Source organism: Pseudophryne corroboree, chromosome 5, assembly GCF_028390025.1.
Source record: "Pseudophryne corroboree isolate aPseCor3 chromosome 5, aPseCor3.hap2, whole genome shotgun sequence".
NCBI lineage: Eukaryota > Metazoa > Chordata > Amphibia > Anura > Myobatrachidae > Pseudophryne > Pseudophryne corroboree.
The window spans coordinates 671817199-671841512 of NC_086448.1; the positions used below are offsets into that span (position 1 = coordinate 671817199).

Consider the following 24314-nt stretch of genomic DNA (forward strand, 5'->3'; position numbering starts at 1 on the left):
GCGGAGTTAGAAGGAGGGTGAGTGCACACTTAGGGGGGAGCTACATGGAGGGTGAGGGCAGAGACGCTGACGGGGCGTTACATGGCGGGTGAGGCAGGGACACTGATGGGGAATTACATGGCGGGTGAGGCAGGGACACTGATGGGGAGTTACATGGCGGGTGAGGGCAGGGACACAGACAGGGAGTTACAGGGAGGGTGAGGGCATGGGCGCTGACAGGGAGTTAGAAGGAGCATGAGGAGCACTGAGGGGGGAGTTACAGGGAGGGTGAGGGCAGAGACGCTGACGGGGCGTAACATGGCGGGTGAGGCAGGGACACTGATGGGGAGTTACATGCCGGGTGAGGGCAGGGACACAGACGGGGAGTTACAGGTAGGGTGAGGGCTTGGGCGCTGACAGGGAGTTAGAACGAGCGTGAGGAGCACTGAGGGTCGAGTTACAGGAAGGATGAAGGTTGGGACGCTGAGGGGGAGCTACAGGGAGGGTGAGAGTAGGAAGGCTGAGGGGGGAGTTAGAAGGAGGGTGAGTGCACACTGAGGGGGGAGCTACATGGAGGGTGAGGGCAGGGATGCTGACAGGGAGTTACAGGGAGGGTGAGGGCATGGGTGCTGATGGGGTGTTAAAGGGAGGGTGAAGGTAGGGGCACTGAGGGGGGAGTTACAGGGAGGGTGAGGGCAGGGGCACCGAGGGTGGATTTACAGGGAGAGTGAGGGAAGGGGCATATAAAAATAGCTTTATTAGAATAAATAAAATACTCTAAATCCAAGTGTGGATTAAACATTCATATACAGATTATAACATACGGAGAGCCATTCCCCCCGACTGTCGATTACCATATATTTGGAGTGTAAGTAGCGCCTCCTCTTTTCTTTAGGAAAAAGCACCAGCCTGTCACACGTGGGATTCTGTCTGCGTGCTGCGGCTATCCCTTTGATTTAGAGCAGCCCACTGGGAGGCGGAGCTCGGGACTCGGAGAGTACTCAGAGCTGACAGAGATAGTGTGGTCTTCCTGGGCGGGTGAGCGGCACATCTCTTCATGCCGCTGTCGCCACTGCTGCGCTGCCTGTGGTAAGTGAGACAGGCTCTGGCAGCAGCGGCAGCAACAGGCAGGACAGTGCGGCTCCCTCAGTAAGGAGGCAGAGAGGGGGGAGCCGCTTTCCATGCTGCCGGAGCAGCTACTGCCTGTCACAGTGACAAGCACTGGCAGCCGGCAGCAACAGCAGCACTTCTCAGCAAGGAGGTGTGACAGGGAGATAGAAAGTGTCAGGGAAATAGTGGGTGATAGAAAGACATTGGGTAACAGAAAAATAGTGGGTGACATGGTGAGGGAGACAGGGAGATACTAGGTGACGGAGTAAGTGGGTGACAGGGAGAGAGAGTTACAGGGAGATAATGAGTGACATGGTGAGGGTGACAGGGGAATAGTGGGTGACATGGTGAGGGTGACAGGGGGATAGTGGGTGACATGGTGAGGGTGACGGGGATAGTGGGTGACATGGTGAGGGTGACAGGTGGATAGTGGGTGACATGGTGAGGGTGACAGGTGGATTGTGGTTGACATGGTGAGGGTGAGAGGTGGATAGTGGATGACATGGTGAGGGTGACAGGGGGATAGTGGGTGACAGGGGGAGGGTGAGCGGTGGATAGTGGGTGACATGGTGAGGGTGAGAGGTGGATAGTGGGTGACATGGTGAGGGTGAGAGGTGGATAGTGGGTGACATGGTGAGGGTGAGAGGTGGATAGTGGGTGACATGGTGAAGGTGAGAGGTGGATAGTGGGTGACATGGTGAGGGTGAGAGGTGGATAGTGGGTGACATGCTGAGGGTGACGGGGATAGTGGGTGATATGGTGAGGGTGAGAGGTGGATAGTGGGTGACATGGTGAGGATGACAGGTGGATAGTGGGTGACATGGTGAGGGTGACAGGGGGATAGTGGATGATAGGGCACAGACAGCCTCCTAACCCTACACTCCCCCCCCCCCCCCCCCCCCCCCACACTGCACGGTGACAGGGGCAGGGGATGCCTCCCAGCAGCACAGACAGCCTCCCCCCCCCCCTTTCACAGAGCACAGAGGATGCCTCCAGTGGCACAGCCAGCCTCCTCTACCCCTAGTCACAGGGGATGCTATCAGCGTCTAAGGCAGCTTCCTCCCCCGCTGTCACAGGGGATGATGCCTCCAGCCGCTTCTTACCTCTCTCCCCACGCTGTCCCCGTGGATGCCTCCAGCCGCACAGTCCACAGCCAGCCTCCTCACCCTCTCCGTTCCCGCTCACCTGTCCGACTCCAGGCTCAGTAGGTCCGCCGTCTGCTACATCCATCGCATGCGGAGAGATCCCCTCCTCCCTCAAGCTGACGGCCGGGAAGCTCGCACCTCGCAGAGCAGAGCTCTTGGAGGCGGAGCTCCTCTGGCTGCAGGCATGCTGCTGCTGTTGTGTGACTAGCAGCGCAGCGGCAGCAATAACAAAAAAAATGCCTGAAAATGATGGGGGTAGGGTCCGCACCGGGCGTGGGGCATTCAGTACATGGAGCGGAAGATGTAATGTGCGGTCTTTCACCTGACCGCACATCGCTCCTCCTCTACCCTGATCGGCGCCTCTCTATATTTGGGGGGGCGAGCAGCCCCCTTTGCCCCCCCAGTTCTGACGCCTCTGGGTCCAACATATGTTTGAGGCTATTAGGGATGAGGAATATTATTATATGTATATAATGAATGCCTTCCCACTGTGTAGGGCGTTGAACTCCTTATTTGAGAAAACCTCAGTACACCCAGAGTTATTATCCACATCCCTATAGAGTGTCTAAATTGTCAAATATGGTTGTCTTACCTGTCCCTGGTACAACCTCCATAAAGGCTGATCAACTATTGAGACTAATCTCTAATACTGTACACTGCTGCAGGTGTGACTCGGAGACCCACTTTTGCATACATCTCTGGGGATATTGTAATGTGGTCAGGCTCCTTACCTGATGATTTAGATTATATGTGTAGAAGTGACTTATGTTTGTTTCTATGTCACATACGCGATTCTACAGGCTTCACGGCTAGACGCCATGAAGGAGATTGACCTGCATAATGCAGGGACCACTGCTCTGGCAGTTTCGATACGCAGGGGACGGGGGCTACACCAATGGACTGCGGATACAGAATCCGAGTAAGGTATGACAGGTCCGCCCTTCACAGGTAACGCACGGGATACGTGATTATTCATGTCAACTGCGGGTAAGTTGGTATGTCTCCTTCCGCAGCTGCACAGACCAGGAAATTATATCCTACACCTACACTGTAATTCCTTCGAACATGATTTCACATATTCCTCCACTTTCTTTAGATGACGTTGGGGAAATCCAGAAAACCTGCGCCGCCAGGTTCCCAGGGACGGATTTCAAATTCTGCCTTTTTCAAACCCTTTGGTTTGTCGGTGGACCTCACTGCCTGGGGATCAGGCAGGTGGAAGCGAGACTAAAGAGATTCAGTAACACATCTGGGCGATATCCTGCCTAGACCCCTGGAAACAGTTGGGTTGCCCAGGGGGTGCAGACTAGAATTTCTAGTATTCCCGCCTCACAGATTATTCAAATCAGGCTTACTAGCTTCTCTGGCAGAAAGTGTACTGCTGCTGGATGCTATCATAACATTTGTCAAACTAATGTCATTATTCCAGTTACACCTCATTTACGTAACAGGGGATACTATTCAAACCTGGAGTCATTGATTCCCTACTGGTGGGTGTTCAATTCAGGATGGAGTCTGGGAGTGGTGATCTCTGCTCGAGATGTAGAGGAATTTCTTGTATCCCGGGTTACCAGGGGTGCGTACTTCACATTCCAATCTGGCTGCCTCTCTAGGCCTATCTAAGGTTACACTACAACTATGTCATTTCCAGTTCCAAACACTGAGCTTGGCTTCTACGCAACATCGGGGGTGTTCATCAGGGCCATGGCAGCCTTTATACTCCCGCTCCAAAAACCGGGAGTGGACATAATTCCATATCTTTGCGACCTTAACATCCTCCAGGGAGATGTTACGGAGTGTTGCTCTCTCAAATCAACTGTCCCGGGATTTCGGGTAGATCCTGAAGCTTCCAATTTTGCATTTGAAGCCGATAAGGAGGCGTTCCTGCCTGGGGATGATTCTCAACACGGAAGTACAGAGAGTGTTCCTACCGGTGAAGAAAGCGTTGGTGATCTAATTAATAGTCCGGGATGTCCTGATGCCAGCCCGTGTATCGGTTAATCAGTGCATTCGCCTTCTGGGGAAGATGGCTGCCTACTAAGAGACTCGACAGTACGGAAGATTTCTTGCACGGTCTTTCCCACTGGATCTCCTGGTCTGATGGTCAGGATCTCATCTTCACATGCACCAGCGGATACGCCTGTTGCCGAAAGCCAGAATTTCACTCCTCTGGTGGCTGCAAACTTCTCACCTACTCGAGGGCCGCAGGTTCGGGATTCAGAATTGGATTCATCTAACCACAGATGCAAGTCTCAGGGGTTGGGAAGCAGTCGCTCAGGGGGAAAACTTCCAAGGAAAGCGGTCAGTTCAGGTATCTCTCCTTCCAATAAACATTCTGGATCTGAAGGCCGTGTACAACGACCTTCTACAAGCGGCACATCTTCTGCGAGATCAAGCCGTTCAGGTTCAGTCGGACAACGTCACAGCGGTGTCCTACATAAACAGGCAGGGCGGAACGAAGAGCAGGGCTGCAATGTCAGAGGTGACAATAATCCTCCTCTGGGCAGAAAAGCATGCGCGGGCGCTGTCAGCAGTCTTCATTCCGGGAGTGGACAACTGGGAAGCAGACTTCCTCAGTAGACACGATCTCCATCCAGGAGAATGGGACGTCCACCCAGAGCCGGCCTTAGGCATAGGCAGACTAGGCAAATGCCTAGGGCATTTGGTATGCTTAGGGGCACCAGCAGCTTCTAATGATTAAAATGATATGCGGCATGCCTATATTCTGTGTGTGACTGCGGCTGTATCTGCATACAAAATGCTACGTTGCAGTGTATTCCTGGAAATCACTGCAATATAGCATTTCGTAAGCAGATACAGCCGCAGTCGCACACAGAATATAAGCATGCTGCATATCATTTTAATCAGCAGAAGCTGCTTGTGCATCCTAGCCACATAGTAATGCAAATAAGATGCATTTTCATAAACAAAAGGCGGCCGACGTTAGCAGAGCTGCCAGCTGACTCATGCCAGGCATCTCCTGCAGAACTAGCGGCGGTGCTAGGGGGAACCAGACAAAATCTTGCCAAGGGCATCAAATTAGTTAGGGCCGGCTCTGCCTCCACCCGGAGGTATTCGCAGAGGTAACAAGCCAATGTACCTCAGATAGACATGATGGCCTCTCGCCTCAACGAGAAGCTTCAGAGATACTGTCCAGGTCATGAGACCCACAAGCAGTGGTGGTGGATGCCCTGGTAACTCCGTGAGTGTCCCAGTCAGTGTATGTGTTCTCTCCACTTCCTCTCATCCCATGGATATCAAGCTAATAAAAAGAACAAGAGTTCAGGCGATCCTCATTGCTCCGGACTGGCCAAGAAGTGCTTGGTACGCGGATCTTCTGAAGTTACTGCTGGAAGATCCGAGGCCTCTTCCTCTTCGCAAAGACCTTCTGCAAAAGGTGCCGTTCGCTTATCAAGACTTACCATGGCTATGTTTGACGGCACTCGGAAGGGCATTCCGAACAAAGTCATTCCTACCCTGATACAGACTAGGAAGGGGGTAACGTCTAAACATTACCATCACATTTGGAAAACGTGCATGTCTTGGTGTGAATCCAAGAAGTTTCCTACGGTGGAGTTTCAACTAGGACGGTTTCTCCTCTTTCTGCAAGCAGGTGTGGTTGTGGGCCTACGCTTGGGCTCCATAAAGGTCCAGATTTTAGCCTTGTCCATTTTCTTCCAGAAACAATTGGCTGCTCTCCCTGAGATTCAGACTTTCTTGATGATAGGGATTCTGCACATCCAGCCACCCTTTGTGCCTCCTACGGCACCTTGGGATCTTAATGTGGTGCTGCAGTTCCTGCAGTGGGATTGGTTCGAGCCTTTACAGGAGGTGGACGTCAAGTTTCTAACTTGGAAGGTGGTCACACTGTTGGCATTGGCATCTGCTCGACGATTGTCGAAATTGGGGGCATTGTCATGCAAGAGCCCCTACTTGTTTTTCCATGAAGATAGAGCTGAGCTCAGACTGCGTCAGCAATTTCTTCCAAGGGTTGTGTCGGTTTTGCATATCCCCAACCTATTGTGGTGCCAGTGGCTACTGACTCCTCAATTACCTCACAGTCCTTGGATGTTGTGAGGGCTTTGAAAGTTTCTGTGAAGAGGACTTCTCGTCACAGGTAGTCGGACGCTCTGTTTGTCCTTTATGGTCCTAACACGGTTGGGTGTCCTGCTTCTAAGCAGACATTTGCTCGCTGGATCGGATTTACAATCCAGCATGCTTATTCTACGGCAGGCCTGCTGTGTCCAAGATCTGTTAAGGCCCACTTTACTCGTACAATGGGTTGTTCCTGGGCAGCTGCCCGGGGTGTCACGGCTTTACAGCTTTGCCGACCAGCTGCGTGGTCGGGGTCGAACACGTTTGCTGAAGTTCTACAAGTTCGATACTTTGGCATATGAGGACCTAGGGTTTGGTCACTCCGTTCTGCAGGATCCTCAGCGCTCTCCCTCCCGTACTGGGAGCTTTGGTACATCCCCGTGGTACTAAATGGAACCCCAGCATCCTCTAGGACGAAAGAGAAAATAGGATTTTAATTACCTACTGGTCAATCCTTTTCTCGTAGTCCGTAGAGGATGCTGGGCGCCCGCCCCATTGCTTCATTTTTCTGTGTTGCTACTTGGTTAAGTATTGGTTCAGCTGTTGCTGTTCCTCTTTCATGCATGGTTAGCATGGTTTCTTCAGGTTACATGCTGATTTGCATGGCTGCTTCCTGTTTCATGCTAGATAACATATTTTATTTGTGTTGCATGTTGGTTGACATGGTTTCTTCATGTTTCATGCGGTTTTGCATGATTTCTTCATGGTGCATGCTGGTTAGCATGGTTTCTCCATGCTGGTCAGCATGGTTTTTTCGATTCGGTGTGAGCTGGTGGGAATCTCACCACTATCTGTATTTCGTTCTCTCGAAGTGTCTCCTCGGGCACAGTTTCTAGACTGAGTCTGGTTGGAGGGGCATAGAGGGAGGAGCCAGCCCACACTGTTAAACTCTTAAAGTGCCAGTGGCTCCCAAAGGACCCATCTATACCCCATGGTACTAAATGGAACCCCAGCATCCTCTACGGACTACGAGAAAAGGATTTACCGGTAGGTAATTAAAATCCTATTATCAGACAACAAGGACAAGCGTAAATATTGGGGGGGGAAGGAGGGGGGATTCAAATGTGATCATTCTACCAAAAGATGGAAATTAGATGGAAAACCACATAGGATTCTTATGACATTCTACATAATGTTTATATATGCATAAGATACATAAGATGCATGCACATATATAATGCTCACAAGCCAAATGCACTTGACAATTTCTGCCCTAGCATAGCCTACAAAATGCATGCTACAGTAAATATACAATTGAATGGTAGAGCTCTGCATTCTGGTGGTCAAGCATGGTACTGCAGTCGGGGGGGGGGGGGGGGGGGGGGGCAGTTATAGTGATCATCTACTTAATATTTCTTGGGCTGGAGGGATTCCATGCACTAAGGATTCCCATAAACCCGTCCAGCAAGCTAAATAAAAACAAGATTGTAAAGGCTCTATCAATATTTTATACTAAATATAACAGTCGTTCAATTACCATTTCCAGTTCACTGCTCAGTTACAGTACATGTGATCAAAATTATAATCTCTCTAGATTACAGATGGGCAATTAAAGCAATTAAGGTGATTACGGCTCTGATAATGCTCATTCAGCACAGCAGGCTCAGGTCTTGCTGAGTCTCATCTATACTGTCTGCAGCATAAGACACTGACAAATGTTACACCATCACAAATAATATACCATTACGTCACTAGACTTTCACCGTGGCTGAATACGTTATTTATTTATTTTAAACAAACATTTTTACAAACCTCTGGGGGTGCGCGTGAAACAAAAAGCCCTTATGCTGAAGGTATAACTGCTTTTCTAGACAGTGCTGTTTACATTACTACAGTTTATCACTGTGGGAAGGCATTTTCCAACAGAGAGCACACATACAGTAATGGGCAAACTGTTAGTAATGAAGTAAAATTGAAAGAAATAGCATCAGAATTGATAGTGTTTATACTGCCACCCCTGGCATTTTCCTTTTGTGATGTTATATATAATGGGAACAACAACTGTAGCTGCTAAGAGCTCAGTAATGTTTATGCTTTTAAAATAAAATTATTCACTGGTCTCTCTGAAATGAATATACAGTAAAAAGTCGTTATTAACCACAATGTTCTTTTTTCATTTTGATGGATATTGGACTGAGTAGATGCAGGGCCGGTTCTAGGATTTCAGCGCCCCTCACCCTTTGCAAATTATACATTTTTCGCACAGCTACAAATGGGACAGGCAGTGGGTGTCACTGGGGTGATGCAGTGGGTGACACTGGGGTGAGGTAGAGGGTGACAGGGAGAGGGAGATAAAAGAGGGAGCAGGTGATGAGGTGAGGCAGAGGGTGATAGGAGAGAGAGGGTGATAGGGAGAGGCAGTGGGTGACAGGGAGAAGGTGAAACGGGGAAGAGGTAGAGGGTGACAGGGAGATAAAAGAGGGAGCAAGTGATGAGGAGAGACAGAGGGTGATAGGAGAGAGAGGGTGATAGGGAGAGAGTGACAGGGAGAGGCAGAGGGTGACAAGGAGAGGGTGAAACGGGGAAGAGGTAGAGGGTGACAGGGAGAAGGAGACAGAGAGAGTGGGTGATGAGAAGAAGCAGAGTGTGACAGGAAAGAGAGGATGAAGGGGTGAGGGTGACAGGGAGAGGCAGTGGGTGAAATGGAGAGGGTGACAGAAGAGAAAGGGTGCCGGGGAGAGGCAGTGGGGATGGTCAGAGGGTGATGCTAGGTAGAGGCTGTCGGTGACAAGCAGTAGAAATCTGCATTATTAAGGAGAAATATATATATTCCTTCCCTTGGAATACTGGTGTTTGTGAAACATCAGTAATCCAAGGGAAGGAATATAATTTTGATTTTACATCTACGACAATTTATCTTACAAATGAATAATTATAATTATATTGGACAAATAGCAAGCCTTTAATTTATTTTATTATACCAAGCACTTATGTATACATTGCACTTTTGAATGTTTGTGTGTTTTGTATTTAGTCCATATTTCGTGACATTTTAACCAATTTAAATAAAGGTATAATTTTATTTTTACTCAGTGCGCCAACAAAGTGACATTCTTTTTCTCTTTTTCTGCACTGCGGCTTGTGCTGGCATGCCAGGCTGCGACTATTCCCAGCCAGCGATTACTCCATTAAATCCTAAAGGAATGAATGAAGCAATTGTCGGCTGCGAATAGTCGAAGCCTGGCACCCGAAGCTTCATGCCGCGATGCAACATGCCGCATCACAGCAAGATGAGCATGGCTACATCTGTATCCATCAATAGAAGTAGAAGTCTTAAAGTGAAGTAGATGATGATCACATCACCATCATTAAATAGTTAATACAGTAGTTCATATTACTTCAGTTGGGGGGAGGGTGCGCACAATAAGGAGGGAGGGGGGGCGGTGTGCAGCTGCAAGCGTGTGTGTGTGTGGGGATTTGGGGAGCACAATAAGGAGTGAGGACCCGTTGGATCTGCGCTGAAGTGCCTTGAATGACAGGGTCAGCAACAGTGAGTAAATAGGAGCGGGGAGGGCGCCTCTCCTGCCCGGGGCCTCCCTGCATTGTTTACTCTGCTGACCGCTATGTGCCGCCCCTGAGTAGATGTGTCCTAATGTCTTTATTTACAATGAGCAAAATTATTTGTTTGCTTGTTACATATTCATTTTCTACACAAAAATTAAGCGCACAGATATACTAGAAATTGTATCACACAGCAGTATTTAACTGCGTACTTGCAAGGTACTTTTCTGCTGAGGTAAATAATCATCAGTATATTTCTACTGAACAATACTTCCTGTGACTAAATAGTGTCACATAAAATGTGTTTGGTTTTACAATAGCATATGAACCAGACTTCTAGGTAAATCTGTGTACAGGCCCCCATGTGTATGCAATGGATTGTTGTCACAGTTCCCCGATCCCTCAATTCCTTGGTCAGGGAATCGGGAATATTCAATATGTTGAATTTCCCTGATTTGCATATCCTGACCTAAAAATGAATGGGCTTTATAACATGCAGAATTTCTCTGATTCCCGGATGGATTGGCGAGCATCGATGACCACCACACCAAGAATTTACAACTGGAGGAATGTATTGGATCAGGGAATTGGGGAAATGCGCCTCAGGTGAATGGGTCCCTTACTGTGCTTTTATTATCTGTAAAAACAAACATTACATTATTTATTTGAATTAATAATTTTATGTTTTCTGCCTATATCAGCAAGAGTTGTTTGTTTTGCCGCAAATTCATCATGTAGTGTCTCTTTATCATCTTATGAACATGATCTGAATAGTTTTTAATTTCTTAATTTAGGTGAAACTGCAGCATCAAGAAAGTGATGAAATTCTGGAATTTCCATTTCTACAAACCTTCAGCAGTAAAGAAAATAACGTAGTGGCGGAACTACCAGCTCTGAATCCTTCTGGTCCTTTATTAACAGGTTTCAGTTTATGTTTCTACAAAGTTTACTCTGAATTTTAACATTTAATGTACAAAATAAGTTTACTGTATCTAAGAATTATCTGGAAAACTTAAATTTATTTTATTTGACATTGGAGAGAAGATAGAAAAAGAAAAATGATTTTTGCGGTAATGTGGCTTACCATAGATTAGTTGTCTCCAAAAAAGTTTTGGGCAACACCCAAGATTTTTTTCCTCGCTGTATTGGTTTTCACGGTATAAGATTCAGTAAAATAGTACCTGATTTTCATCATAAGAACAAGGAGGCTTCTTGTTTTAGAATGAACAAAATTAAAAAAAAAGAATAGTAAAATAAAAATTTTTGATAATAAGTATATAAATTCAATTAGACCCGTTAATTTAATGTCCGAGACTATTCAATTAGAGCCTCTTTTTGTCGCTCATTAAATTAACTGTTTTCAGGCGTTAACACATAGAATATGGGATAAGTATCTGGACCTACGAGTTAATACGATTGCAGCACCCGAAAATAGGCTATTTTCTACATCTCTTTTTTAATATGAGCAGAAAAATCCTGGTGAAGTGCCTGCGGGCTGCCTTTGGGGTTAATTGGATAGCCCCAAGTGATAAGTTAGCCAAATAGGTAAATTACTATGGCTAATTTAACTCCACCTTAGATGAATGTGGGGTTGAAGGTGGGTGGCATACTCATCGCATACATGGTGAATGACTATTTAAAGGGAGTTTCTGCAAAATTAAATCATTCTATGAATGAAGACAATCAGGAAGCAACCTTCATGTATGTGAAAATGAATACATGAATTTAAAAATCTATGCCTCCCAAAGTCACACTTGTACGAGATCATTTGAGATTTTTTCGGACATTTTTTGTAATGTAGCAATAATTTTTGTTATACTGTATATCATAATGCAACCTATAGAAAAAAACATTGTTTTAATGCTTTCATATTATATGTGTTACAGTGAAGACCTATGAACTATCTATTAGTATCAGTCAAACATCAAAGCCAACTGTAGATGCAGTTCTCTTCGTCACATTGACTGGAAGCCTAGGAAACACCGGAAGACGAAAGATTGTTTATAAAAAGAGAAACGTGTCTTCCAGACAGAAGGTACAATATTTTATTATACAGTACTTGTAGTTCCAATGCTTTCCATGCTTTACTTGCAGAAACAAGGGGGAATCTATTGTCTGCAAATATTTGTCATCGCCTCTGCTGGAAACATTAAAGGGCATTTCAGCTTTGGACAATCAATCAATATAACCCCCAAGCCTGCTCATTTGATTGCAGTGTACAGTCCATCCTGTCCTTTTCAACAGAGTTCTCAGGTATAAAGGGCGGGATGTAATGGCGTTTGAGATCACAAAGGTGCAGGATGCCATCCGATCTCAGATGTTTTTTAAAGGGGCAGTCACTTACAAGCCATGGTTTTACCTTGTAAGCGATTGCTCCTTTAAAGAAACGTGTGAGATCGGCTGGTATCCCGCACCCTTGGCGATCTCGGGTGCCATTACATCCCGCTGAAGGACTGGTTGGATTTGGTCCTATTTTAATTTATGTGTAAGTTAAAGATTGATGTATTGGTACATGTAGTGGCGCTTAATCCCATAAAAAAGTGTTAGCCCAAATTAACCTCTATATATGAATGGAGAACATACATATGCATAAAATTCAAATGTAATAATATAAAGTGCATATAAAACCTTTGTCTTTAAAAACATACATACAAGTGTATAAGGTTACACAGTGCAGATATGGAATTTGTGTCCATGTTAAGGGTTTCTCACCATTTGAAGGAGCTGCTGTGGGCTTAGCTTTTAGAAGGCAAGAGAAGGTCCCAAGCTGAAGAGCCCAGCACCGTAGATGGTGTGGATAAGCCCAAAAATGACTTATCACTGCACTGGGCTTACACTTTTTTATGGTCTTAAGCAACACTACATGTACCAAAACTATTGGCTTAATTTTTGTTCTTTCTGGGAATTTGGTGTTTTTCCCTAGGTTATTGTAAGGCTGCTTTACCCATTTTAACTGCGCAACTGCTAAGTGTAATATATCTGACTAAAGATTGATGTATGTACTGGTCATTTTTCATAGTAAATGAATGGGGTATATTTACTAAGCTTTGGATGGAGATAAAATCTCTGGAGATAGAGTACCAGCCAGTCGGCTCCTAACTGCCATGCCACAGGCTGTGTTTGAAAAATGACAGCTAGGAGCCGATTGGCTGGTACTTTGGGTTACATTTACTAAGCAGTGATAAGAGCTGAGAAGAGAGCCAGTGGAGATCTTTCCCCATCAACCAATCAGCAGCTCTGTATCATTTTATAGTATGCAAATTATAGATGTTACTTCCGTGCTGATTGGTTGCCATGGGCAGCTTCTCCACTGGCTCACTTCTCCGCTCTTATCACTGCTTAGTAAATGTATCCCTTTATCTCCATCCAAGGCTTAGTAAATAGACCCCTATATAGTCCGCAGTAAATGTGTGTGTATATATGAGTATGTCAACGTCACAATGACGGCTCCATGATCCCGACATGGGTGCAATACTACTTGCAGCATTTTAACCATGTGGGTGTTATAACTTTATACATGCCACTTACTGGCTCAGTTAAAGTTATAACACATTACATTACACCAGCGTCAGTATCCCAATGTCAGCATTGTGAGGTAGACATACTCATCATAGACATAGTGACTATCATCCTCCTGTAACGAACCCTCATAAACAGACTGCAATCAGTAGCATTCCTAAAGCTCAGTGTGTCCAGGTATAATTGTAGCTTTACCCTAAAGTCCTGTGGAATTAAACATTTGTCACACTTTAGAACACTTGTTTGATCCAGAAAGTGGGGACTGTATTGTAGTCATGGTAGCTGTATGCATTTCTAGCGCTCAAGTCCAAAGGAGCATAACTGGGGTGCATGGGAGCGTATTCACATAGTCAACCTTAAGTGTGGAAGATTTTAGATTTTTGCAGATTTATTAAAAATAAAAAACTAAGAAATCACAGGTACATAAGTATTCGCAGCCTTTGCCCTGAAGCTCAAAATTGAGTTCAGGTGCATCCTGTTTCCACTGATCATCCTTAAGATGTTCCTACAGCTTAATTGGAGTCCACCTCTGGTAAAATCAGTTGATTGGACATGATTTGGGAAGGCACACACCTGTCTATATAAGGCCCCACACTTGACAGTGCATGTCTGAGCACAAACCAAGCATAAAGTCAAAGTAATTGTCTGTAGACCTCCGAGGCAGGATTGTCTCGAGGCACAAATCTGGAGAAGGGTACAAAAAAATATCTGCTGCTTTGAAGGTCCCAATGAGCACAGTGGTCTCCATCATCTGTAAATGGAAGAAGTTCCGAACCACCAGGACTGGCTGGCAGTCAGAACTGAGCGATCTGGGGGGAAGGGCACTAGTCAGGGAGGAGACCAATAACCCGATGGTCACTTTGCCAGAGCTACAGCATTCTTTTATTTTATGCCAAAAGTTGTTTAACTTAGAAAACTGCACAAAAATATATAATCGACATATTGGATTAATGTTTTTTTCTCATTTTCAAAAGATGAAAATATTGTGTCTGTGCCTACTTTGTTAAAACTGGAGTCTTCGTGCTTCTTGTTTAATATTATGTTATATTTTATTGTGCCCTATATTTAGATACACTACACCTAGTGATGAGGATACCATAGCAACTGCAGGCTCAAAGGGAAATATTAGCCAAACTTGATCTCTGCTTTGCCTCTAGTTTATTGCTTCTCCTTATTCCTAAATGTGGTTCTTTTTTTTCTAATCCTTAGGAGGCTGTTAGTCCTTCATGTAATCCTGAATCATATTTTTTATAGTCAACAGAATTTATTAAACTTATAAGTGATGTATTGGGAAAATGAAATAACATAGCAAATGGACTCCCATAGCATTTCCATCAGTGCACTTCATTCAGATAAATGTTTCAGTACAATGTAACACACTTTCATCAGGGCCCCCAGAGCACAGCATGAAGCGTTTGTGTACTTTAGCAGTATAGCTATGCGCAGTCTGCAGAGGAGCAAGGATTTTACCATAATAATACCACTGTGTGTCGTGGCTGAGTCAGAGTAGGGAGCACTGCAAGAAGGAATGACTTTACACCTTGGTAAAACCATATTGCACTGTAGATGGGGCAGATATAAATTGTGCAGAGAGATTTAGGTTTATGAGAAGTGTGCCCTAGCTCAACTCTAAATAAAAATAAAGCTGTCCAGCATGTTTGCACTGCTTTACAAATATACTGTATGTGTGTGTGTGTGTGTGTGTGTGTGTGTGTGTGTGTGTGTGTGTGTGTGTGTATAATTTGCATTACTTGCATTGCAACATGGTATTGCCCAGGTGCAAGGTTACTACTTCTTTTGCTCTGCTCAACTCTGAAACAGCCCCAACATGTCCTACCAGTCGTGGAAAGTGGCCATGGCTAAATGGGATTTTGTCTTAGTAGTTTAGAACCTGATCTAGGAGGACTTAGTCTAGGTAGCCTGTTTCCTTCTAATTTTGGGTGCTATGGTAATGTACTGACAGTAGAAGTGAGAGAAATTGTTCTTAAGGGTAAATTTATCAATGTGTTTTGGATGAGTTTGAAATGGCTGCACATCATCTGTCATTTCTCTGACGTCCTACGTGGATGCTGGGACTCCGTAAGGACCATGGGGGAATAGCGGCTCCGCAGGAGACTGGGCACAACTAAAGAAAGCTTTAGGACTAACTGGTGTGCACTGGCTCCTCCCACTATGACCCTCCTCCAGACCTCAGTTAGAATCTTGTGCCCAGCTGAGCTGGATGCACACTAGGGGCTCTCCTGAGCTCCTAGAAAGAAAGTATATTTTAGGTTTTTTATTTTACAGTGAGATCTGCTGGCAACAGACTCACTGCAGCAAGGGACTAAGGGGAGAAGAAGCGAACCTACCTAACTGGTGGTAGTTTGGGCTTCTTAGGCTACTGGACACCATTAGCTCCAGAGGGAACGACCGCAGGACCCGACCTTGGTGTTCGGTCCCGGAGCCGCGCCGCCAGCCCCCTTACAGAGCCAGAAGCAAGAAGTGTTCCGGAAAATCGGCGGCAGAAGACTTCTGTCTTCAACAAGGTAGCGCACAGCACTGCAGCTGTGCGCCATTGCTCCTCATGCACACCTCACACTCCGGTCACTGATGGGTGCAGGGCGCTGGGGGGGGGGGGGGGCGCCCTGAGGGCAATATAAGACACCTTGGCTGGCAAATCATCACAATATATAGTCCCAGGGCTATATATGTGATAAATTACCCCTGCCAGAATCCATGAAAAAGCGGGAGAAAAGTCCGCCGAAAAAGGGGCGGGGCGGGGCTATCTCCCTCAGCACACTGGCGCCATTTTATCTTCACAGTGCAGCTGGTAGATAGCTCCCCAGGCTCTCCCCTGTAGTTTTCAGGCTCAAAGGGTTAAAAAGAGAGGGGGGGGCACTAAATTTAGGCGCAATATATGTATACAAGCAGCTATTCGGGGAAAAATCACTCAGTTATAGTGTTAATCCCTGCATTATATAGCGCTCTGGTGTGTGCTGGCATACTCTCTCTCTGTCTCCCCAAAGGACTTTGTGGGGTCCTGTCCTCAGTCAGAGCATTCCCTGTGTGTGTGCGGTGTGTCGGTACGGCTGTGTCGACATGTTGGATGAGGAAGGTTACGTGGAGGCGGAGCAGAGGCCGATAAATGGGATGTCGCCCCCTGTGGGGCCGACACCAGAGTGGATGGATAGGTGGAAGGTATTAACCGACAATGTCAACTCCTTACATAAAAGGCTGGATGACGTAACAGCTGTGGGACAGCCGGCTTCTCACACAGATGTCGACACGGAGTCTGACTCCAGTGTCGACGAGGTTGAGATATATACACAATCCACTAGGAACATCCGTTACATGATCTCGGCAATGAAAATGTGTTACACATTTCTGACATGAACCCAAGTACCACATAAAAGGGGTTTTATTTTTGGGGAGAAAAAGCAGTCAGTGTTTTGTTCCCCCATCAGATGAGTGAATGAAGTGTGTAAAGAAGCGTGGGGTCCCCCGATATGAAACTGGTAATTTCTAAAAAGTTACTGATGGCGTACCCTTTCCCGCCAGAGGATAGGTCACGTTGGGAGATATCCCCTAGGGTGGATAAGGCGCTCACACGTTTGTCAAAAAAGGTGGCACTGCCGTCTTAGGATACGGCCACCTTGAAGGAGCCTGCTAAAAAAAGCAGGAGGCTATCCTGAAGTCTGTATATACACACTCAGGTTCTATACTGAGACCTGCAATTGCCTCAGCATAAATAGTGCTGCTGCAGCGTGGTCTGATACCCTGTCAGATAATATTAATACCCTAGACAGGGATAATATTTTGCTAACATAGAGCATATTAAAGACGTCGTCTTATATATGAAGGATGCACAGAGGGATATTTGCCGGCTGGCATCCAGAATTAATGCAATGTCCATTCTGCCAGGAGGGTATTAGAAACCCGGCAGTGGACAGGTGATGCTGCCTTTAAAAGGCACATGGAGATTCTGCCTTATAAGGGTGAGGAATTGTTTGGGGATGGTCTCTGGAACCTCGTATCCACAGCAAGAGCTGGGAAGAAAAAATTTTTACCTCAGGTTTCCTCACAGCCTAAGAAAGCACCGTATTTTCAGGTTCGGCTTCAGAAAAGCAAGCGGGTCAAAGGCGCTTCCTTTCTGCACAGAGACAAGGGAAGAAGGAAAAAGCTGCACCAGACAGCCAGTTCCCAGGATCAAAAATCTTCCTCTGAGTCCACCGCATGACGCTGGGGTTCCACAGGTGGAGACAGGTGCGGTGGGGGCGCGTCTCGGGAACTTCAGGGACCAGTGGGCTTGCCCACAGGTGGATCCCTAGGTTCTGCAAGTAGTATCACAGGGATACAGGCTGGAGTTCGAGGCGACTTCCCCTCGCCGTTACCTCACATCAGCCTTGCCTGCTGCCCTCGGAGAAAGGTAGTACTGGCGGCAATTCACAAGCTGTACTTCCAGCAGGTGAAATAAAGGTACCCCTCCTTCAACAAGGCCGGGGTTACTATTCCAAAATGTTGTGGTACCGAAACCAGACGGTTCGGTGAGACCCATTCTAAAACTGAAATCCTTGAACACTTATATACGAAGGTTCAAGTTCAAAATGGAATCGCTCAGGGCGATTATTGCAAGCCTGGAGAATTTCATGGTATCACTGGACATCAAGGATGCTTACCTGCATGTCCCTATTTACCCTCTTCACCAGGAGTACCTCAAAATTGTGGTACAGGATTGTCATTACCAATTCCAGACGTTGCCGTTGGTCTGTCCCCGGTACCGAGGGTATTTACCAAGGTAATGGCCGAAATAATTATCCCGTACTTGGACGATCTCCTTATAAAGGCGAGGTCCAGGGAGCAGTTGTTCGTCGGAGTAGCACTATCTCGGGAAGTGCTACAACATCACGGCTGGATTATGAATATTCCAAAGTCGCAGCTGGTTCCTACGACGCGTCTACTGTTCCTGGGTATGGTTCTGGACACAGAACAGGATAAAAAGGGTTTCTCCCGGAGGAGAAGTCCAAGGAGTTGTCGTCTCTAGACAGAGACCTCCTAATACAAATACAAGTGTTGGTGCATCAATGCACGCGAGCCCTGGGAAAGATGGTAGCTTCAGACGAAGAAATTCCATTCGCCAGGTCCCATGCAAGGATCTTCCAGTGGGATCTGTTTGACAAGTGGTCCGGGTCGCATCTTCAGATGCATCGGCGCATAACCCTGTCTCCAAGGGCCAGGGTGTCACTGTGGTGGTGGCTGCAGAGTGCTCCTCTTCTAGGGGGCCGCAGATTCGGCATACAGGACTGGGTCCTGGTGACCATGGATGCCAGCCTTCGAGGCTGGGGGGCAGTCACACAGGGAAGAAACTTCCAAGGCCTATGGAAAAGTCAGGAGACTTCCCTACACATAAATGTTCTGGAACTAAGGGCCATTTACAATGCCCTAAGTCAGGCTAGACCCCTGCTTCAACACCGGCCGGTGCTGATCCAGTCAGACAACATCACGGCGGTCGCTCATGTAAACCGACAGGGTGGCACAAGAAGCAGGATGGCGATGGCAGAAGCCACAAGGATTCTCCGATGGGCGGAAAATCATGTGTTAGCACTGTCAGCAGTGTTCATTCCCGGAGTGGACAACTGAGAAGCAGACTTTCTCAGCAGACACGACCTCCACCCGGGAGAGTGGGGACTTCATCCAGAAGTCTTCCAAATGATTGTACACCGTTGGGAAAGGCCACAGGTGGACATGATGGCGTCCCGCCTCAACAAAAAGCTACAAAGATATTGCGCCAGGTCAAGGGACCCTCAGGCGATAGCTGTGAACGCTCTGGTAACACCGTGGGTGTACCAGTCGGTGTATGTGTTCCCTTCTCTGCCTCTCTTACCCAGGGTAATGAGAATAATAAGAAGGAGAGGAGTAAGAACTATACTCATTGTTCCGGATTGGCCAAGAAGAGCTTGGTACCCAGAACTCCAAGAAATGATCTCAGAGGACCCATGACCTCTGCCGCTCAGACAGGACCTGCTGCAGCAGGGGGCCTGTCTGTTCCAAGACGTACCGCGGCTGCGTTTGACGGCATGGCGGTTGAACGCCGGATCCTGAAGGAAAAGGGCATTCCGGAGGAAGTTATCCCTACGCTTATTAAAGCTAGGAAAGAAATGAACGCAAACCATTATCACCGCATATGGCGGAAATATGTTGCGTGCTGTGAGGCCAGGAAGGCCCCAAAGGAGAAATTTCAGCTAGGTCGATTTCTGCCCTTCCTACAGTCAGAGGAGACTATGGGCCTAAAATTGGGTTCCATTAAGGTCCAGATTTCGGCTCTATCGATTTTCTTCCAAAATAGAACTGGCTTCACTGCCTGAAGTTCAGACTTTTGTTAAGGGAGTGCTGCATAGTCAGCCCCCGTTTGTGCCTCCAGTGGCACCGTGGGATCTCAACGTGGTGTTGGATTTCCTGAAGTCGCATTGGGTTGAGCCACTTAAATCCGTGGAGCTACAATACCTCACGTGGAGAGTGGTCATGCTGTGGGCCTTGGCGTCGGCCAGGCGTGTATCAGAATTGGCGGCTTTGTCATGCAAAAGCCCTTATCTGTATTTTATATGGATAAGGCGGAATTGAGGACTCGTTCCCAATTCCTTACTAAGGTGGTATCAGTTTTTCATGTGAACCAACCTATTGTGGTGCCTGCGGCTACTTGGGGCTTGGAGGATTCCAAGTTACTGGACGTAGTCAGGGCCCTGAAAAGTATATGTTTCCAGGACGGCTGGAGTCAGGAAAACTGACTCGCTATTTATCCTGTATACACCCAACAAGCTGGGTGCTCCTGCTTCTAAGCAGACTATTGCTAGCTGGATCTGTAGCACGATTCAACTTGCACATTCTGCGGCAGGACTGCCGCACCTTAAATCTGTAAAAGCCCATTCAACGAGGAAAGTGGGCTCTTCTTGGGCGGCTGCCCGAGGGGTCTTGGCTTTACAAATTTGCCGAGCTGTTACTTGGTCGGGTTCAAACATTTTTGCAAGAGTCTACAAGTTTGATACCCTGGCTGAGGAGGACCTAGAGTTTGCTCATTCGGTGCTGCAGAGTCATCCGCACTCTCCCGCCCGTTTGGGAGCTTTGGTATAATCCCCATGGTCCTTACGGAGTCCCAGCATCCACTTAGGACGTCAGAGAAAATAAGATTTTACTCACCGGTAAATCTATTTCTCGTAGTCCGTAGTGGATGCTGGGCGCCCATCCCAAGTGCGGATTGTCTGCAATACTTGTTTATAGTTATTGACTAACTAAAGGGTTATTGTTGAGCCATCTGTTGAGAGGCTCAGTTATATTTCATACTGTTAACTGGGTATAGTATCACGAGTTATACGGTGTGATTGGTGTGGCTGGTATGAGTCTTACCAGGGATTCAAAATCCTTCCTTATTGTGTCAGCTCTTCCGGGCACAGTATCCTAACTGAGGTCTGGAGGAGGGTCATAGTGGGAGGAGCCAGTGCACACCAGGTAGTCCTAAAGCTTTCTTTAGTTGTGCCCAGTCTCCTGCGGAGCCGCTATTCCCCCATGGTCCTTACGGAGTCCCAGCATCCACTACGGACTACGAGAAATAGATTTACCGGTGAGTAAAATCTTATTTTTTCCATCCAAACTGGATTAACACTTAAAATACTGTAGTGGCATTTTCAAGCCTGCTAAAATCCTCAAAACCACCACTGAATTTAAAGAATTGCTGCAATTTCCATATTATTTGTTTGGCTCAGGAGCGCTTCTAGAGGGGAGGAGGCCCATGTGCAGACTTCGTCCGGGCACCCTACTCTCTAGCCAGCAGCGATGTAAACTCAAGGGACTAGGGTCAATAAGGGACCCTAGCGCTGTCCCAGAGTATACTACACATGTGCAGGTCTCTGGAAAAAGCTGCTGCTTCCGACGCAAGACTCCCAAGGGTAAGTATTGAAAAAAAATGGGTGTGGCATGGGCCCACCTGGACCCCAAGCCAAAAAATTCTCTGCCCCCCCCCCCCCCATAGTTGGCACTAAAAAAGCAAGGATGCGTGGCCTCACTACAATGGGTGTGGCTTCACTGAAAGGGGCGTGGCATTGCAGGAAAAGACTACCTTATTCCCCAGTTTTGCAACCTGTATGCCGAGACATTGGCCACCACAGGGAAAAAAAATATTGCTAATTCATGCCCATAACATTATTTGTCATTTGTCCTCCTTATAGTGATGCCCCTTACACATTATGCCACACACTGCAATGATCCTTAGACATTATGCCACACACCATAATGGCCATTACACAATATGCCACACACCGTAATGCCCCTGACATATTATGCCACACACCGTAAGGCCCATTATAAATGATGCCACACACTGCAATGCCCCTGAGACATTATACCACATACCACAAATGCCCATGATATAGTATACCACACACCGTAATGCCTGTGACACATTATACCACACCGTCTTACCTGTGACACATTGACACACACCGCAATGCCCGTTATACATTATGTCACACACTGCAATGCCCCTGAGACATTATACTGCATACCACAATGTCCGTGGTATAGTAAACCACACACCATAATGCCTGTGACACATTATGACACAAACCGCAATGTCCGTTATACATTATGCCACACACTGCAATGCCCCTGAGACATTATACCACATACCACAATGCCCGTGATATAGTATACCACACAACGTAATGCCTGTGACACGTTATGCCACACACCGCAATTTCCATGATACATTATGCCACACACCGCAATGCCCATGATACATTATGCCACACACACCGCAATGCACATTACACATTTAGCCCTACAGTAAGGCTTCTAATTACTTTTAAATTACCTGCTCATTGCCAGGGGTTTCATGCTCTTGGTTCCATGCACGGTGCCAGGGGTTTTCATGCTCAGGGTGTCATGCTTGTTGCCAGGGGTTTCATATGCTGGGTGTTATGCTTGTTGCCAGGGGTTTCATGTGCTGGGTGTCATGCTCGTTGCCAGGGGGTAAAATTCATTGCCAGGGGTTTCATGCACTGGGTGTCATGCTCGTTGCTAGGGGGTAATGTTGTTGCCATGGATTTCATGAGCTGGGTGTCATGTTTGTTACCAGGGGGTAATGCTTGTTACTAGGGGTGTACCCCCAGTGCCAGATATTCCCCCACAGTGCCAAATAAAAATATGCCCCGATAGTGCCAGAAAGACATATGCCTCCAGTGCCACATATGCCCCCCCCCCAGTGCCAGATACACATATGCCCCCACAATACCAGATACACATATGCCCCCCTAGTGCCAGCAACACATATGCCCCCAGCAGGGCCATAACTACGTGTGTGCCAGGTGTGCCTGGCACACAGCACCGTCGCCCTGAGGGCGCAACTGCCCGCACTCCCTAAAATCAGCGGCATTGTAATGAGTCAAATTGACTCATTACAAGCCGCCTGTGTGTGCTGGATGGAGGAGAGGAGCAGGTGAGAAGGAAGAGGAAGGGAGGGGGAGGAGGGAGCCGCAGCAGTGCACTGTAATTGGTGGCAGCGCCGCTGCAGCTGTCCCTCTCCTTTCACATAGGCTGGCCGCCGCTGCTGTGAATGCTGGGCTGCGCTTCCCTCATCCCAGCATTCACAGCAGCGGCGGCCAGCCAATTTGGAAGGAGAGGGATAGCTGCATGCGGCGGCACCACCAATTACAGTGCTGTGGCTCCCTCCACCCCCTCCCTCCTCCTTCCCTGCCTGCCCGGGATCCGCCAGCAGCTGCTGCACCGAGGAGCCTGACTGCCTGAGCTAGTGGAGAGACAGTAAGTATCACCTATTCTGTCTGTCTGCCGTAATGTGTAATAATGTGTAAAAAGGGGGACGCTGTCTGTCATAATGTGTAATAAGGGGGCGCTGTCTGCCGGAATGTCTAATAAGGGGATGCTGTCTGCCGGAATGTGTAATAAGGGGACGCTGTCTGCCGTAATGTGTAATAAAGGGACGCTGTCTGCCATAATGTGTAATAAGGGGACGCTGTCTGCCATAATGTGTAAAAAGGGGGACAGTCTGCCGTAATGTGTAAAAAGGGGGACTGTCTGCCCTAATGTGTAAAAAGGGGGACTGTCTTCTGTAATGTGTAAAAAGGGGAATCTGTCCGCCGTAATGTGTAAAAGGGACTGTACCTGGTGTAGTGGCGCTACTGTGCGGCGTAATTTGAATAATGGAGACTACTGTGCACCGTAATATGAATTGGAATTATTTTGTGGCCACACCCCTTCCCCATGAAGCCACGTCCTATATTATTTGAGCGCACTGCCCCTATTTTACATAAAGGGGGCACCGATGCCGTTTCTTGCACACACCACTAAAATGTCTAGTTACGGCACTGGCCATCAGTGTCAAATATGCCACCCCAGTGCCAGATACACATATGGCCCAGTGCCAAATATGCCCCCCCCCCCCTGTGCCAGATACTACACATATGCCCTCAGTTCCAGACACACATATGCCCCCAGTGCCAGGTACTTCCCCCGCTCACTGCTGCTGTGCTGTTTGTGAGTCCAGGAAGGTGGGCACAGTGCACGCCTCTCCTGTATCCGTCCTGCTGCGTCTCCAGTGGCGTGTCTGTCAAATGAAGTGCTGGTTCGTGAGGCAATTAGAGCTCGCAGACCGGCAGCTGCTGCTCCTGATTGGTTGCCGGTCCGCGAGCTCTGATTGACTCACGAACCGGCGGTTCTTTTGATAGACACGCCGCTGCCGCCGGAGACACAGGAGAAGATAATACCCCGTTTTCGCGCAAAGATTCAGCTGGGACAATCCCCCTATATTTCTTTCTTTGTTATCTTGATTACAGTATGGACATTGCAAGGTTTCTAGGTATGCATCTTAGGCTTCACTATACCGCCCCTGCTCCCTCTAACACCCTTACATTTACCATCCTCAAAAATGCACGTGCGCATGTGTGAAATGGCTTTGCTGGTTCTCACATGCACAGTGGAATT

General features: G+C 47.4%; 1 protein-coding gene across 1 annotated transcript in view; it reads left to right on the forward strand.

The window, feature by feature from the left end:
• RP1 (RP1 axonemal microtubule associated) overlaps positions 1-24314 on the forward strand; it is a 1008071-nt gene that overhangs the window by 800887 nt on the left and 182870 nt on the right. The window contains exons 47-48 of the mRNA XM_063923729.1: positions 10625-10751; positions 11717-11865. Coding sequence (XP_063779799.1) covers positions 10625-10751; positions 11717-11865 — 276 coding nt within the window. The remainder of the gene's footprint in view (positions 1-10624; positions 10752-11716; positions 11866-24314) is intronic.